Genomic DNA, 14,456 nt, shown 5'->3' on the forward strand with positions numbered 1-14,456 from the left:
GTTCTCATCCGTCCCTTGGTTCTGCTGACTGCAGTCCGCCGTTATCTAGACCTCGTCCACTTTCCCTCACCTCGTTCCCCCTTCTAAGGCCCTGCTGACCCTTAGAACTGTCTCCCAGGTTCTCTGGCCCCCAAGACTTCCCGTTCTAGGTCCCACCGCTCCGTCCATCCCGGTAGCTTTGTACTCTGCAGGTCTCACCTTTTCCTTAGCCATTCTCTACACTCTTAGCCCTGCCCCGCCCCCACCTAGCCTGGTTGCTTTCAAATCCCTTAAAGCCCCGCTCCTCCCTTAGTCTTGCCTTTCCACAGCCCATTCAAGACGGTTTTTACCAATCGTGGATCCCACCCACCTCCCGCAGTCTCTCCGCATCCTTCCTGACATTCTCCCGGCCCAGCGCCGGCTAATCGGGCCGAGTTTGCAGCTCCGACCCTGCCCCTTCTTTACCTCGCCTTCTCCCTTAGTCCTAGCCAGAAGCTCTCAGGTTTCCAGGCCTCGCCCCTTTCCGCCCCTTCTCACTGGGTCTCAGTCCCTGTTCCCCTTGCCGTGTCCCCTTTCAGTCCAGTCTAGTGCCACTCTCCATTTCCAGTTCCCGCCCCTCATTCAGTCCCGCCCCCTCACTCTCCCAGCCCAATTAGGACTGTTTCTAATTTCTGTGGCGCTGCCTCTTAAGATCCTCTCTGCCCCGTCCAATCAATGTTAGGAGCTCAACCCGGCAGTCTCCATCTGCCCCACTTCACCGGGTATTGCTTGCCGGCTCTTTAGGTCCGTCTCTATGCAATCCAGACGGCCGCCCCGATTGTGGCCCTGCCCCTGACTCCGCCAGTCACGGACAGTCAGACCCCTTTAAATAGCTCGGACTTGTCCCCTTCCTCTGTCCGACCCGCTCCTGTTTTTAGTTCAATCAGATCTCTGTCTTATATTTAGCCCCGCCTCCTCTGTTCTCCCAGTGCTGCCAAACCAGGCAACTTTAGCCTCCCATCCCGCCTTAACACCTCGCTCGGCCCCGCCCCTTATCTCAGAAAGACCCAATCGGTGTGTTCCATCTGCGGCCCCGCCCCGACCAGCTAGGCGGAGTTGGAGTCCGGGCCCTTCTCGCAGCTTTAGCCCCGCCCCCACCTCTTCCCAGGCCAATCAATTCGGTTTCTCCCTCCCTGCGGCCCCGCCCCCTCCCTCCATCACCTCCTCTCACCCAATCACATCTCTCTCCCCTGCGGCCCCGCCCCCTGAGACCCCGCCCCTCCCTCTCCGCCCCCCAGCCAATGCTGAGCTCAGTCTGCGTCTCATCCTTCCGCGGGCGCCAGGGGTCCAGCAAACAGCAGCCGGTGTCGCCGCCGCAGCCGTCCGAGTCCCCGCTGCCGCTGCCCCCGCCGCCACCGCCACCGCCACCGCCGCTGCTGCAGCAGCAGCAGCAGCCTGCGCAGCCCGGCCCCGCCGCGTCCCCGGCGGGCCCCCCGGCACCCCGCGGGCCCGGGGGCCGGCGCGCCGAGCCATGCCCCGGGCTGCCGGCGGCGGCCATGGGGCGGCACGGCGGCGGCGGTGGCGACAGTGGCAAGATCGTGATCAACGTGGGCGGCGTGCGCCATGAGACGTACCGCTCGACGCTGCGCACCCTGCCGGGGACGCGGCTGGCCGGCTTGACGGAGCCCGAGGCGGCGGCGCGCTTCGACTACGACCCGGGCGCCGACGAGTTCTTCTTTGACCGGCATCCGGGTGTCTTCGCCTACGTGCTCAACTACTACCGCACTGGCAAGCTGCACTGCCCGGCCGACGTGTGCGGGCCGCTTTTCGAGGAGGAGCTCGGCTTTTGGGGCATCGACGAGACCGACGTGGAGGCCTGCTGCTGGATGACCTACCGGCAGCACCGGGACGCCGAGGAAGCGCTCGACTCCTTCGAGGCACCCGACCCCTCGGGCGCCGCCAACGCTGCCAACGCCGCGGGCGCCCATGATGCGGGCCTGGACGACGAGGCGGGCGCGGGCGGCGGCGGCCTGGACGGCGCGGGCGGCGAGCTCAAGCGCCTCTGCTTCCAGGACGCTGGCGGCGGCGCCGGGGGCCCGCCAGGGGGCGCGGGCGGCGCGGGCGGCACGTGGTGGCGCCGCTGGCAGCCCCGCGTGTGGGCGCTCTTCGAGGACCCCTACTCGTCGCGGGCCGCCAGGGTGAGCGTGCTCTCGGAGCCCCCATCCCCCTCCCCTCTCCTGGAGCTCCCAGACCCTCAGAAACGCCCCATCCTCGCCCTTAATCCCTAGCCCTTCCCAGCCCTTCCTGGTCTCTCGGCCTCCCAGCCTCTTAGTCTCCCGTACTCTGAACACACCCCCCTCTCCCGGCCATCCCCAGATCCTCAGAAGATCTCTCTGCAACCTTCAGAATACTCCAGACCTCTCTAAACCCCACCCTGCTTATCTAGGCCACCGTAGGCCCTTAGAAACTTCCTTTCTGACCGTGAATCTCTTAAACACACCCCCTGAACAACCCCACATCTGCCTTTCCTGGACCCCTCCTGAGACCCTCAGAAGACATTTCCTCAACCCTGAGTCTTCCTAGCCCCTTTTAACCTCTTCTCACCTCTCTTGGCCACCCCTCAGACCCTCAGAAGACCCTTGTCCAGCCCTCAGTTTCTTGGACCTCCTTAGGTCCTCAGAAGACATCTCTTCCTAACCCTCAAAGTGTCCCAGGCCCTGTGAACACTGTTTCCACCCCCTGCAGACCCTCTGAAGCCTGCTCTCTAGCTTCCAGCCTTCAGTCCTGCAGGCTCTCCCAACACCTCTGATTCTCCTTCTGACCGTCTCCACATCCCCTCCCTCTCTCCAAGTTTGAGTCTCCTGGTTATCTTTGAACCCCCCCTGCTTATTCTGCCCTTAAAGTCTCAGAATAATTCCCACCCCAATCTCAGAGTCCCCTGGACTCCTCTGAACCTCCAAACCACTTGCTCTGGCTAGGATACTTCCCCCTCACTGCAACAGAGTCTTGGGGCATCTTCTCTTCTGGGACCCTGCTGCCCCCTCTGTGTTCACATCCCTTCCTGCATCCTCCACACCAACTCCCCTCCCGAGGATTTCCCTATACAGCTCCAGACTTCCCCCAAGGCTTTCACACTCCTCCTCAATGTCTCCAGAAGAGTCCTGAGCCCCCATGATATGCCCTTCCTCTCCAGAACTTCCCATATGCCCTCCAGAATAGCTTCTCTCTCATCCACAGATTCTCCCAGCTTCTTCCTTCATCGTTTAAACTGCATAGCCCACTCTCTATCTCTGGGACACCCTCTCCCCACCCTCAGCTTCCCAGCCTCTTTCCTAGTGGGTAAATGACTTTCCTTCCTGCTCCAGAACTTTACCTAATCTCAATCCTTGGGACCCTCCTCAAGTTATCAGCCCCAAAGCTTCCTCCTCAAAATAGCTCCCAGGTCTTTCTGACCTACCTTGGTATCTTTCCACCTGACCCCCCTCCCCAAGCCCTGCTCACTTCCCCTTTCCTAACGCCCCCCCCCCACTACCCATTCCAAAGCACAGGACTGGGCCTCTCAGACCCCCCTCCGCCTCCCGCTAAGTGAACCAAAGAGCCCACACTCCAGCCTTCTCCTCTCTCCAGTCTTATCTCTCTCAAAATTCCATATTTCCCCCAAAGCTCTCTTCGTCTCCCCCCCCCCAAAAAACTTTCCTCAAACATCTGTAACTTCCCAGGCTAAGTAGCTACCCTTCCCCCTGGTTCTCATTTGAACCTCTTCCTCCTCTTAACTTCCTCCCTGTGTTGGAGGAGAGGACAGTTCAAGATGGGGGGTGGGGAATTAGAGAGAGGAGGGAAAGAGGAGAGACTCCAGGCCCCTTTCTAGCCTCCTGGGGACCCAAACACCCGGAGGAGGCGGTCCGGCACCCTCCCCCCACCGTGCCGCGTCCTGGGCCGGGAAGGACGCGGAGGACCCGCAGTGCCGCATTTGCACCGGGGGAGGGAGCGAGGGGGAGGGGGGCCGGAGGCACCGCATAAAGTTTGGTCCCCGGGAAGCGCTGAGTTGGCAAGATTTGGGGTTGGGTGGGGGGAGGTGGGGGAGAGGAGGTGCAGAAAGGACGTGGCCCTATATGCCCCCTCAGGCCTCTGAGCGGCACCCTCCCCCATGGCCTGGGGAGCCCTTCCCTCTTGTGACCCCATTGAAGGGTTCGGAGGTGAAACTAGGGGTCTGGGACAGCTACGGGGGACATTCATTTACTTTACAGATGTGTTTTGAGTGTCCACGTAGTGCCAAGCATCTTCTAGCCGCCAAATGAGAGTTTGAGAGTTGAGGCCAATGCAAAGTGGAGGGTCCGGCTCTACCTCCCCCTCACTCCTCTCCCCATAATCTCCCCTTTCCTTCTTACAGGGACTCCATGCCCTCCTACCCCTTCTGCTTTTGAAGCATCTCTGGACAAGGGGGTCCTGACGCTGTCCAGCTTCTAAGCTCCGCACTGCGACGGGTGCCCACCTTTCTTTCTGTGTCCCGGGAGGGAAGGAGTTAATCAAGCTCCTGGCCTGTGGCCTCCCGCTGTGAAGCGGCACTGCGGCTGCGCACTGCCTGCTCGGCCACGGCCTGGAATGGGTTAAGACAGCTCTCAGGCCTTGCGGCTGCGCACTGCGGTGGGGGAGCTGTCCGTGGTGCTGCCCCCCGCGCGCCCCGCCCCCTGGTCCGTCCGGCCCGCCCCCACTGCGGTGCCGCAACCTGCGCCCTGCGCCCTGCGCCCTGCGCCCGGCTCGGAGGGGGGCGGGGGAGCACCAGGCATGCGCTCTGCGGAGGCCTCTGGCCTCTTAAACCACTGCGGAGAAACGAAGAGGGGGGCGGGGCAGAGGGCCAGAGTTGAGCCCCTAGCCCACCCCAAGATCTAGGGTCATCTCTGAGGCGGACTCTGGCCCGCCTCTCGGCTCTGCACTTCAGATTAAAGTCAAGGTCTCCCAAGCCCGGACCTTGCCCCCCATCCCGTGGAGGAAAGAGAGTGCAGAGAGGGACAGTGCTGGCCCGGGAGCCAACTCTGGCTCTCCTCTCTTTGCACCCCAGGCCCTCTCTCTACCCATCTGATTAAAGGCTCCTCTGGCTCAAAGCCCATCCCCTTCCTTCTCTAAGGACTAACCTCACTCCTTCGACCTCCCTTCTACATATCTGATAAAGCCCACTACAATTTCTAGGGGCCTTCTCCAAGATCTTGACCCTGTCTCTTCTCAAGGCCTTCATCAAAAGCCACACCATTGGGCTCAGGACACTGGTCCTTCCCCATCTTGAAATGAACCAGGCACCCCCGCCCCCATATCTCTGAACCTCTGACAAGCCCCTTCACCTCTCCTTGGACCTAGCCCTGCCCTCTCCCCTTCCCCTATGTTCAAGCCCCTGACATTCCCTTCCTTTCCAGAGCCTTAAACCCCACCCCTATCATCTTCCCTTTTTGCAGTCTTGACCCTCCACTTCCTTCTTCCTTCAGGGACCTAACACCCCTCCTCCCCTCTGTGGGTCCAACTCTGCGCTGTTCTCTCTGGGTGAGGGCCTCACCCAGCCTTCTCCCTTTTCTGAGACCCAGTCATTAGCATCAAGGTCCTTAAACACCGGCACCTATCTGAGGCCTCAACCTTGGCTCCTTTAACTGATGCCCCAACACCCTAATAACAGCTCAAGCCTTACTAAGTTCCAAACACTAGACCAAGCACTGGTTTTGGAGTCAGGCCCTTTGTATACTTATCTAATGTAATCCTTACAACAATCCTGTAAAAAATTTGAGGTTCAGAAAGCTTAATCTCCTTGCCCAATTAAGCAGGGAAAAAGCTGGATTCAAACCCAGGCTTTCTTACTCTTAACCACCTCCTGGTTCTGCCTCTGACCCACCTTCTCCCCTTTGCCTTCCCTCAGCTCCAAGCTAAGCCCCAAAGCCTCTGAGACACAGGATGTATGATCTTAGCCTCCCTACCCACATCCCCCAGCAGAATGCTTGGACCCTGCCAGGGACCCCCTGAGATATGACACAGGGAACAGGAGTGGGGGGGATGGTCTAGGAGACAGAGCAAGGAGCCAGAAATCACTGTTTCCAGGAAAGAAGTGGCCCATCTGCTGCTGCTGCTGGGGCCAGCTCTTCTCCCGAGCTGGGGGAGAGCTGCCTCTGATCCTTTTGCAAGATTTAGAGAGAAAAGGATGCAAGAAGTGATGGAGGCATTGGGGTTGGGACACCTGGGTTTCCCTGGAGTTTGTGTCTGGGAAAGGGGCCACTGGGAGGGTCTCAGGGAGATGGCTAATTGACCAGATGCCTGGGTCACCTTTTGCCCTCTCTCTCCTGTCCTGCCCCGCAGTATGTGGCCTTCGCCTCCCTCTTCTTCATCCTCATCTCCATCACCACCTTCTGCCTGGAGACCCACGAGGGTTTCATCCACATCAGCAACAAGACAGTGACGCAGGCCTCCCCGATCCCTGGGGCTCCGCCGGAGAACATCACCAATGTGGAGGTGGAGACAGAGCCCTTCCTGACCTACGTGGAGGGTGTGTGCGTCGTCTGGTTCACCTTTGAGTTTCTCATGCGCATCACCTTCTGCCCAGACAAGGTGGAATTTCTCAAGAGCAGCCTCAACATCATCGACTGTGTGGCCATCCTGCCCTTCTATCTGGAGGTGGGGCTCTCGGGCCTCAGTTCCAAGGCCGCCAAAGATGTGCTGGGCTTCCTGCGGGTGGTCCGCTTTGTCCGGATCCTGCGCATCTTCAAGCTCACGCGGCACTTCGTGGGGCTGCGCGTGCTGGGCCACACTCTCCGCGCCAGCACCAATGAGTTCCTGCTGCTTATCATCTTCCTGGCGCTCGGTGTGCTCATCTTCGCCACTATGATCTACTATGCTGAGCGCATTGGCGCTGACCCCGATGACATCCTGGGCTCCAACCACACCTACTTCAAGAACATCCCCATCGGCTTCTGGTGGGCCGTGGTCACCATGACAACCCTGGGCTACGGAGACATGTACCCCAAGACGTGGTCAGGGATGCTGGTGGGGGCGCTGTGTGCCCTGGCTGGGGTGCTCACCATCGCCATGCCCGTGCCCGTCATTGTCAACAACTTTGGCATGTACTATTCGCTGGCCATGGCCAAACAGAAGCTGCCCAAGAAGAAGAATAAACATATCCCCCGGCCCCCGCAGCCCGGCTCGCCCAACTATTGCAAGCCCGACCCACCGCCACCGCCCCCGCCCCATCCTCACCACAGCAGCGGCAGCATCAGCCCTCCACCACCCATCACCCCGCCCTCCATGGGGGTGACTGTGGCAGGGGCCTACCCACCAGGGCCCCACACGCACCCCGGGCTGCTCAGGGGGGGAGCGGGTGGGCTCGGGATCGTGGGGCTGCCTCCTCTGCCTGCCCCTGGGGAGCCTTGCCCGTTGGCTCAGGAGGAAGTGATTGAGATCAACCGGGCAGGTGAGGAGGGGGCGCAAGGGGTGGAGATGGGGGGGCGCAGGCAGAGGTGGGGAGGTTGTGAGGGGGGCAGGAGGTAGTTGCTGAGACTCCAGAGAGATGGGGTGGTCAGCAACAGAGACAGAAGAGAGGAAAGTGAATAGCAATTGCCGAGGCCAGAGAAGAGGCACGGAAGTAGACAGCGATGGAGAAACAGAGATTTCATGTGAAAGAGAGTTTTGGGGAGAGACAGACTTACAGCCAAGGTATTCAGTGGAACCAGGGGGGCGGGGGGCAGAGTGATCAGCCATATGGTGAGAGGGACTCAGAGAAAGAGAGATGGGGGGCGGTTCAGTGCACAGGGAGAGAGTCTCACATGGGAATCAAGGGCCAGAGACAGAGGCCAGGGGACTGTTGCAGTGTCTGATGAAGGAGGTGAGGGGAGAGGAAAGTTGACTGAGCCTGTGCTCATCTCTCCCCCCAGGGGAGTCTGTGTCTCAGAGGCAGTGACTGGGGCATCAGTCCCGGGGAAGGGAGAGGCTGGGGGGCCCCACCCCCATGCCTTAAGTAGGTCAAGAAAGGGAGCTGGGCCGCCCGGCCCCCATCTTGCTCCCTCAGCCGCTGACCCAGTTTCACACCAATTAAAAATAGCTAAAGTCAGAGCCTGGGGGACCCCCACCTCCCCCCTCCCTCATCTGTCACCTTCCCAACGCCTCCCACTGTGCCCTTGCCAGCGTCCAACACCCCTCCCTAAACTACCACCTCCCAGCCCCCTGCATCCCTCCCAGCCATCCCTCCAGACCTATCCCAAACCATGCACCCTACCCCAGCTGTGCCCTATTCGGTCCACTTCAACCAACCGTCCCACCCTCCACTCTGCCTCAGCCTCCTTCCCAGCACCCAGTTCACTTCCCAACTACTTCCCCCGTCCCTGTCCCTCCAAACACCCGACACCCTACCTCAGTCCTGCCCTTCTCAGCACCCAACACCCCGCCTGACCCCCACTTCCTAGCCTTCAATGCCCTTCCCTACCCTGTTGTCCTTCCCGACACTCAACACCCTCCCCACCCATGACCCGCTCCCCCAACCCACCAGCCACACCCCCTAACAACCTGCACCTCCATCACCTCTCCTTGCTGACCTTGCCCTCTCCGTGAGTTCCCACACCTCACTCTCTCCTTTGTGTCTCTGTCTGACCCTCGGGACACAGATCCCCGCCCCAACGGGGACCCTGCAGCAGCTGCGCTTGCCCACGAGGACTGCCCGGCTATTGACCAGCCCGCCATGTCACCAGAAGACAAGAGCCCCATCACCCCCGGGAGCCGGGGCCGCTACAGCCGGGACCGAGCCTGCTTCCTTCTCACTGACTATGCCCCTTCCCCTGATGGCTCCATCCGGAAAGGTGAGGTGCCCTCCACTGGCCCCCTGGGACCCTCCCTCTCCTCCCCTCCCCCAGGGGAGGGGAGGAGAGGGAGATGAGGGAGGAGGTGCTGGACTTCCCTTCCCCCATCTCTTGGCCCCAAATTCCCTCCCTCTTAGACGCCCTCCCCCAAATTTCCTCACCACTGACCCTTCACCTGTCTTTATTCCATCTCCATGTCCCCCCCCGACCCTCTGGCCTCTTCCCCCACCCCCAGCCACTGGTGCTCCCCCACTGCCCCCCCAAGACTGGCGTAAGCCAGGCCCCCCAAGCTTCTTGCCCGACCTCAACGCCAACGCTGCAGCCTGGATATCCCCCTAGTGGACGAACCCCCTCCCCCCAGGGTAAGTAGCCCCCACCCTCTGAACCCCCTCCCTCCCGACTAACCCATCTGAGAACATGCAGCCCCCATTGACCGAGACTCCTGTCCCCTAACTCCGAACAGCTCCATCCGATTAACCCCCAGCCCTGACTCTGGCCCCGCACCCACCTGCCCAGGACCTGTGGTGCCCCTCACTAACCCCTAGAACTAAGCCCCACCCTCCCCACCATGTGCCTGACCTCCCTCCCCGCCCTTACGACTGACCCCCATTCTCAGCCCCATCCACATCTCTCTCCCTGCCTCCCCCTTGGTTTTGCTTTTGTTTATTTAATCAAGAAAATGGGGTACACACCCAGGACATTCTTCTGGGTGCAGGTTGGGGTGAGAAAGACTCAGCCACTCATCCAGTCACTTGTGGATTGGCCAGCACTTACAAAGCACACACAGGCTCCTGGCGCAGTGCTAGGTCCAGGGGATTCAGCAGTGAGCAATCCAACCGCACCCCTGCCCTCCACGAGCTCTCAGTTTGGGGCAGAGGCAGACACAGACCTAGAACTGAGGCCAAAAAGCAGGGCTGGGCTGAGGATTCTCGTCCCAGGATCTGGGGAGGGGCGGGTCTGCTCTGGGACTTTGTGAGGATGCACCGGAGTGGGGAGACTGCAGGTCAGGAGGCTGGGGAGGAGGCTGGGATGAGGGTCCAGGGGGAGAGGACAAAGCCTGAGCCGGGGTCAGGGCTATGCGGGTGGAGAAGAAGGAAAGAGAGAGAGTCGGGGGGCCAGGGGTCAAGAGGGCAGGGTCAGGTCTGGCCAGTTGGGGAGGTGAGGGAGATAGAGTGAGGAGACAGTAGATGAATTATTCAGCAAACATAACGAAGCACTTTCCACGTGCCAGGAATCTAACATATATTCTGTAATCCTCACAACAACCCCAGCTAACCCCTAACTTCATTCATTCATTCATTCATTCATTCATGCATGCAGCAACTAATGATTGAGGGTAGAATTCCAGGCACTGGAGATTTAGCAGGGCACAAAGCAAGAATCTGCCATCACAGAGTTGCTACTCTAGAGCCTGGGTCAACATACTACAGCCACGGGCCAAATGTGTCCACCAGCTGTTTTGTAAATAAAGATTTATTGGAACACAGCCACTGTCTACAACCGCAGACTGGAATAGTTTCGACCGAGATGGTATGGCCCACAGAGCCCCGAAAATATTGACCATCTGGCCCTTTATAGCGAATGTCTGCCACTCCATGACTGGAGGAAGCAGAAAACAAAAGGATAATTACTCTGGCCAGGTCAGATAAGGGGTCTGTGAGGGTCTTTCTGAGAAGGTGACATGAAACTTGAAAGCTGAAAAAGCTCCAGCCAGGCAGAAGAAACAGCAAGTGAAAAGGCCCTGAGGTGCTGCCTGAGGTGCTGAGGTGGGATGAGCTTGGTCTGTTAAAGGAACAGGGAGGAGGGAAGTGTGGCTGGAGCTGAGTGGCCTAGGGGAGAGGGGAGGAGTCTGGGGGGGAAGGTATTTTTGGCCATGGTGAGAGGCTGGATTTGATCTTAAAAATGATGGGAGGCCACCTGAAAGCATTTGATCCATCGCTTATTCATTCAACACATGCCTGTGGAATCTCCCTATGCAATACAGAGATACATCCTAAAGAATCCCTACCTGCAGCCTAAGGAGATGCCACAGCAGGACTTAGGGAGCCTCCAAGGACAGCCGCATCTAAACGCCCTTGTTTTACAGAAGTTCAGAGAGGTCCATGGCCAACCCCCAGCCACAGAGCAGATGGGGGACAAGAACCCAGGCTTCTGGGCTCCTAGTCCAGAGGGGGCTGTCTGGCTCTTCTTGTTCCATCCCCGGACTTCTCCTTATTGCAACCCGCCCCCCACCTCCATCATCCTCCACTTTCATCTCATTACCAACCCCCTGCCTCCCTGCTCCCATCTCACCCCTCCCCCTGCTTGCACCCAGTCCTGTTACCCACCTCCCTTTGTTCCCCACCCCCAGGTCTGGATGGGCCCCTATGGAATTGAGGGGCAGGGGGAGGGGGGAGGATTCGGGAATGTGGGTGAGGGAGGACTGGGGGGGTCAGTTGGGGGGAGTTCTCTGCTTCTCTTGCCTCGTATGCCAAAATCCATTCATTGAACTCAAATTATGGCTGGAGCTGATGGGGCTGACTGAACTCCCTCCCCCAAGGTCCTGGATCCCTCCCCCTTCCACGCGTCTCCCTTCCTCTCTAACCTTCCCCTCCAGGACCCACCCTCCACTATTCCCCCTCAACCAAGATCCTTCCTCCGGACCTGACCCTCACCCGCCCCATGACCCCTCCGTTCTCCGTCTCCCCTCACCAACCACCTGATTCCCGCACCTGACCTGCCTGCGCTCCCCCGTCCTCCCCAGCCCTCCCCCTCCTCTCTTCCTTCATCCTCCCCTTCCCCCTCAGCCACCTCGGAAGCTCCTTCCATATTTGATGTCTCTGGCCGCCCCCATTTCACTGCTCCCCTCCCCCGGAAAACACCAGAGAGGAGGAAGAGATCTCGGCTTTTCTCCGTCCCCCCAACAGTGAGGCTGTGTTGGGGGGTTCCCCCTGGCCACCCTCCCCCCCCCCCCCGTGACTCTGTGTATTTCTGTCCCCAGCTCTTGTCACCGCCTGAGACCTCGCGAGACCCTCGGTCCCCCTCTGCCCCTTCCCCCCAGGTTAGCAATTGGGAATGGGGGTGTCCCCAAGATACTGGGCTTCCAACCTCCCCCAGGCCCTCTCTCCAACAGTTAGGATGCCCTCGTCAAGACAGACCCCTTGGTACTGCCTAGCAAAGCCCTAGAAGAGCCCAGACACTGGCAGAACTCTTCAGACATTCCTAAGTTTTCAAGAAACCCCACATGTGCCCCTAAGCCTTAGATCCCTTTGACTATCAAGACATTGTCAGGACCTTCCCATCAGAAGGTTCTCGTTTAAAGGCTTCTTGACCCTTTAAAGATACCCCATTACAGCCTTCAGCTGAGTCTTGCCCTCATCAGACTGCTCTTGGACGTGTCCTCCCGCACCAGCCCCGCCCCGCCCGGGGAGGGGGCGCTGCCAGCTTGCACCCCATTGAGCCCCTCACAGCGTCCCCACCCGCCTGTCCTCGTCCCCACCCGCCTGTCCTCGTTCCTCTACATCTAGGTTAGCCCCCTACCCCCTGCGGCCCCACGCATTCCCTCCCAAGGCCTCTCCACCGGCTGCTCCCCCACTGGCATTCCACCCACGCTCCCTCCCCACGCCCGTGCTGCCCACCATCTGCCTCGCTGCCCCCCACCTTTTGCCTCAGATGAGGGGGCCAACAGGGGGGAGGGGAGTTGAGGGGGGCCGCGGTGGGGGTCGGGTGGGGGAGGCTCGGTGGCTGCCACCTGCCTCCTAACCCTGAGTCTCTCCCCCTCCCCATGTCTGAACCTTTCTCCTCGATGCCGATTGACTGTCCAATTTGTTCACTTCTCTCTCTCTCCGTCTCCTTGGTCCGCCTCTGTCCATCTCTCCGTCTCTTGCCATCTGTCACTCTGTGTCTTGGTGTCTGTCTGTCTCTTATCCTGTCTCCCTCACCGTCTCTGTCGCCTGCCTTCTCTCTCTGACTCGCCCTCTCCATCTCTTCCTGTCTCTTGCCTCTTCCTGTCTCTGTCTTCTCTCTTTCTCCATCTCATATCCCTTCTGTTTCCCTCCTGCTTCTCTCTGTCTTGGGGTCCCTCTGTCTGTTGGACCCTCCCCCTGCACCCCTATCTCCTTGCTTCCTCCCCGTGTTTCTGCCCTTCGCCCTCCCCCCCCACCACCAGGTTACGAGAAATCCCGCAGCCTGAGCAGCATCGCGGGCCTGAGCGGGGTGTCCCTGCGCCTCGCCCCCCTTGCCACTCCCCCTGGCTCTCCCAGGGCCGCCCGCCGCGCTCCCCCAACCCTGCCCTCCATCCTCTAGCGCTCCCCTCCCCCCCGTGGGGGGACTCGGGGGTGACAGGGAAGAAGGTCAAAGGAGCTGGGGGTGGGGGGTGGGGGAAAGGGTTAAAAAAAAAAAATCAAACAGTCATTAATAATATGCAACCGAGACGATGCCAGCAGACACCCCCGGGCCCCTCACCTCCACCTGGGCCCCCAGGATGGAGGTGGGGAGGAGCCAAAGGCCATTCCCCCAACTCTTCGCCCCTCCTGAAAAAAAGCCTTCTCAGGTCTCCATGAGCCATAGGAACCCCCCCACCCCCCGCAATCGACTCGTGTAAATACGTCCAAATTATACCAATTACATTTTGGGGCGCCTCCCCTCTACTCTGCATGCCTCCCCCAAACTGGATCCCCGCCCTCTCCAACTCCACCTCAGCAATAAGCCGCCAGGGGCTGCATGCCGCGTGCGAGGGAAGGGGCATTCTGGGAAGCGGGTGGGGACCTCCATGGGGGTCGGGCTGGCCTTTAAGCTACCGGAGGGTCTCCTAGCCTCCTACCCTTCACCCCAGGAGGGCAACCCATCACCAAAAAAAAAAAAAAAAAATTAGCAGCAATGTGAGGGAAGGAGGAACAGTCACCCAAGCCAAAAACCGGAGCTGAGCTCAGACGGTAGAAGCGGAGGCCCGGGGGGAGGGGGGGGCTGAGGACAGCTGCTCCCTCAGCCTTCAGGAGCATTCCTCTGGTGAATTTCACTCTTTCATCCTCCTCCCCCACCCCCCACCCCACGCCCAGGGATCTGCTCGCCTCTATTGCTGCATGGACTCAGACCTCCCATCCCGGTATTCCTGGGATGTTCTGGCCGTAGCACACAAACTACCCCAACACCCCCTCCAGATTCCCATCACATGAGGCCTGCCCCCAGAATTCCTGAGACTGAGTCTGGCATCCCGCATCCTCCAAATCCCCACACGCTCCTGGGACTTCACCTCTGCACACAGATGCTGTCCGCACCGCCCCCCCACCCACCCCGGCCCAAGCCCCACCACCCACTCATTCCCTGAGCTGCATCCCAGCACCTCAAACCTCCAAGACTTGATCCAGCCTTTCAGCTCACTTTCAGCCTTTGGGATGCTCCAAATCCTTCCCACACTCTGGACATTTCCTGGACACCCCTAAATCTGACATCAGACATCCTGCTCAGGTTCCCCTGACGCTAGAATTTTCAAGATAGGCTCAACCTGTCTGCAATTCCAGGGAACCCGACCTTCCCGGGGCAGCCCCCTTCTCATGCCTAACCCTGCCCCTTCAAGAGCCCCTTTCTTTAAATGGTGCCCCAAAGGCACCTTCTTCATAGACGCCAATGTTTCCCAGAGGGTCATATTTGTACCCCTGGCGATGTGCTAAGGTTTTAGGCAGTACAAGGACAAACACTTAT

The 14,456-nt window shown here is 59.7% G+C and overlaps 1 protein-coding gene across 3 annotated transcripts; it reads left to right on the forward strand.

Annotated features, from left to right (window-relative positions):
- The first annotated feature begins 1,259 nt into the window (after nucleotides 1–1,259).
- On the forward strand, nucleotides 1,260–13,061 carry KCNC3 (potassium voltage-gated channel subfamily C member 3). Of its 3 annotated transcripts, XM_059905896.1 has the most exons (5): nucleotides 1,260–2,156; nucleotides 6,292–7,399; nucleotides 7,944–7,946; nucleotides 8,586–8,777; nucleotides 12,925–13,061. In XM_059905896.1, the coding sequence occupies exons 1-5, from the start codon at nucleotides 1,260–1,262 to the stop codon at nucleotides 13,059–13,061; spliced, it is 2,337 nt and encodes a 778-aa protein (XP_059761879.1). The 3 variants fall into 3 exon arrangements, with proteins under 3 accessions (XP_059761879.1, XP_059761877.1, XP_059761878.1); XM_059905894.1 differs by lacking the exon at nucleotides 7,944–7,946; XM_059905895.1 differs by lacking the exons at nucleotides 7,944–7,946; nucleotides 12,925–13,061 and adding an exon at nucleotides 9,013–9,127.
- Nucleotides 13,062–14,456: the final 1,395 nt, after the last annotated feature.

The sequence above is a fragment of the Balaenoptera ricei genome, chromosome 19 (assembly GCF_028023285.1).
Source record: "Balaenoptera ricei isolate mBalRic1 chromosome 19, mBalRic1.hap2, whole genome shotgun sequence".
NCBI classification, from domain to species: domain Eukaryota; kingdom Metazoa; phylum Chordata; class Mammalia; order Artiodactyla; family Balaenopteridae; genus Balaenoptera; species Balaenoptera ricei.

Coding starts and splice junctions, on each gene's coding strand:
- KCNC3 (XM_059905896.1), top strand. CDS start 1,260: ATGCTGAGCTCAGTCTGCGTCTCATCCTTCCGCGGGCGCCAGGGGTCC. Junction 2,157..6,291: donor ACTCGTCGCGGGCCGCCAGG/GTGAGCGTGCTC, acceptor CCTGCCCCGCAG/TATGTGGCCTTCGCCTCCCT. Junction 8,778..12,924: donor TGATGGCTCCATCCGGAAAG/GTGAGGTGCCCT, acceptor CCCCACCACCAG/GTTACGAGAAATCCCGCAGC.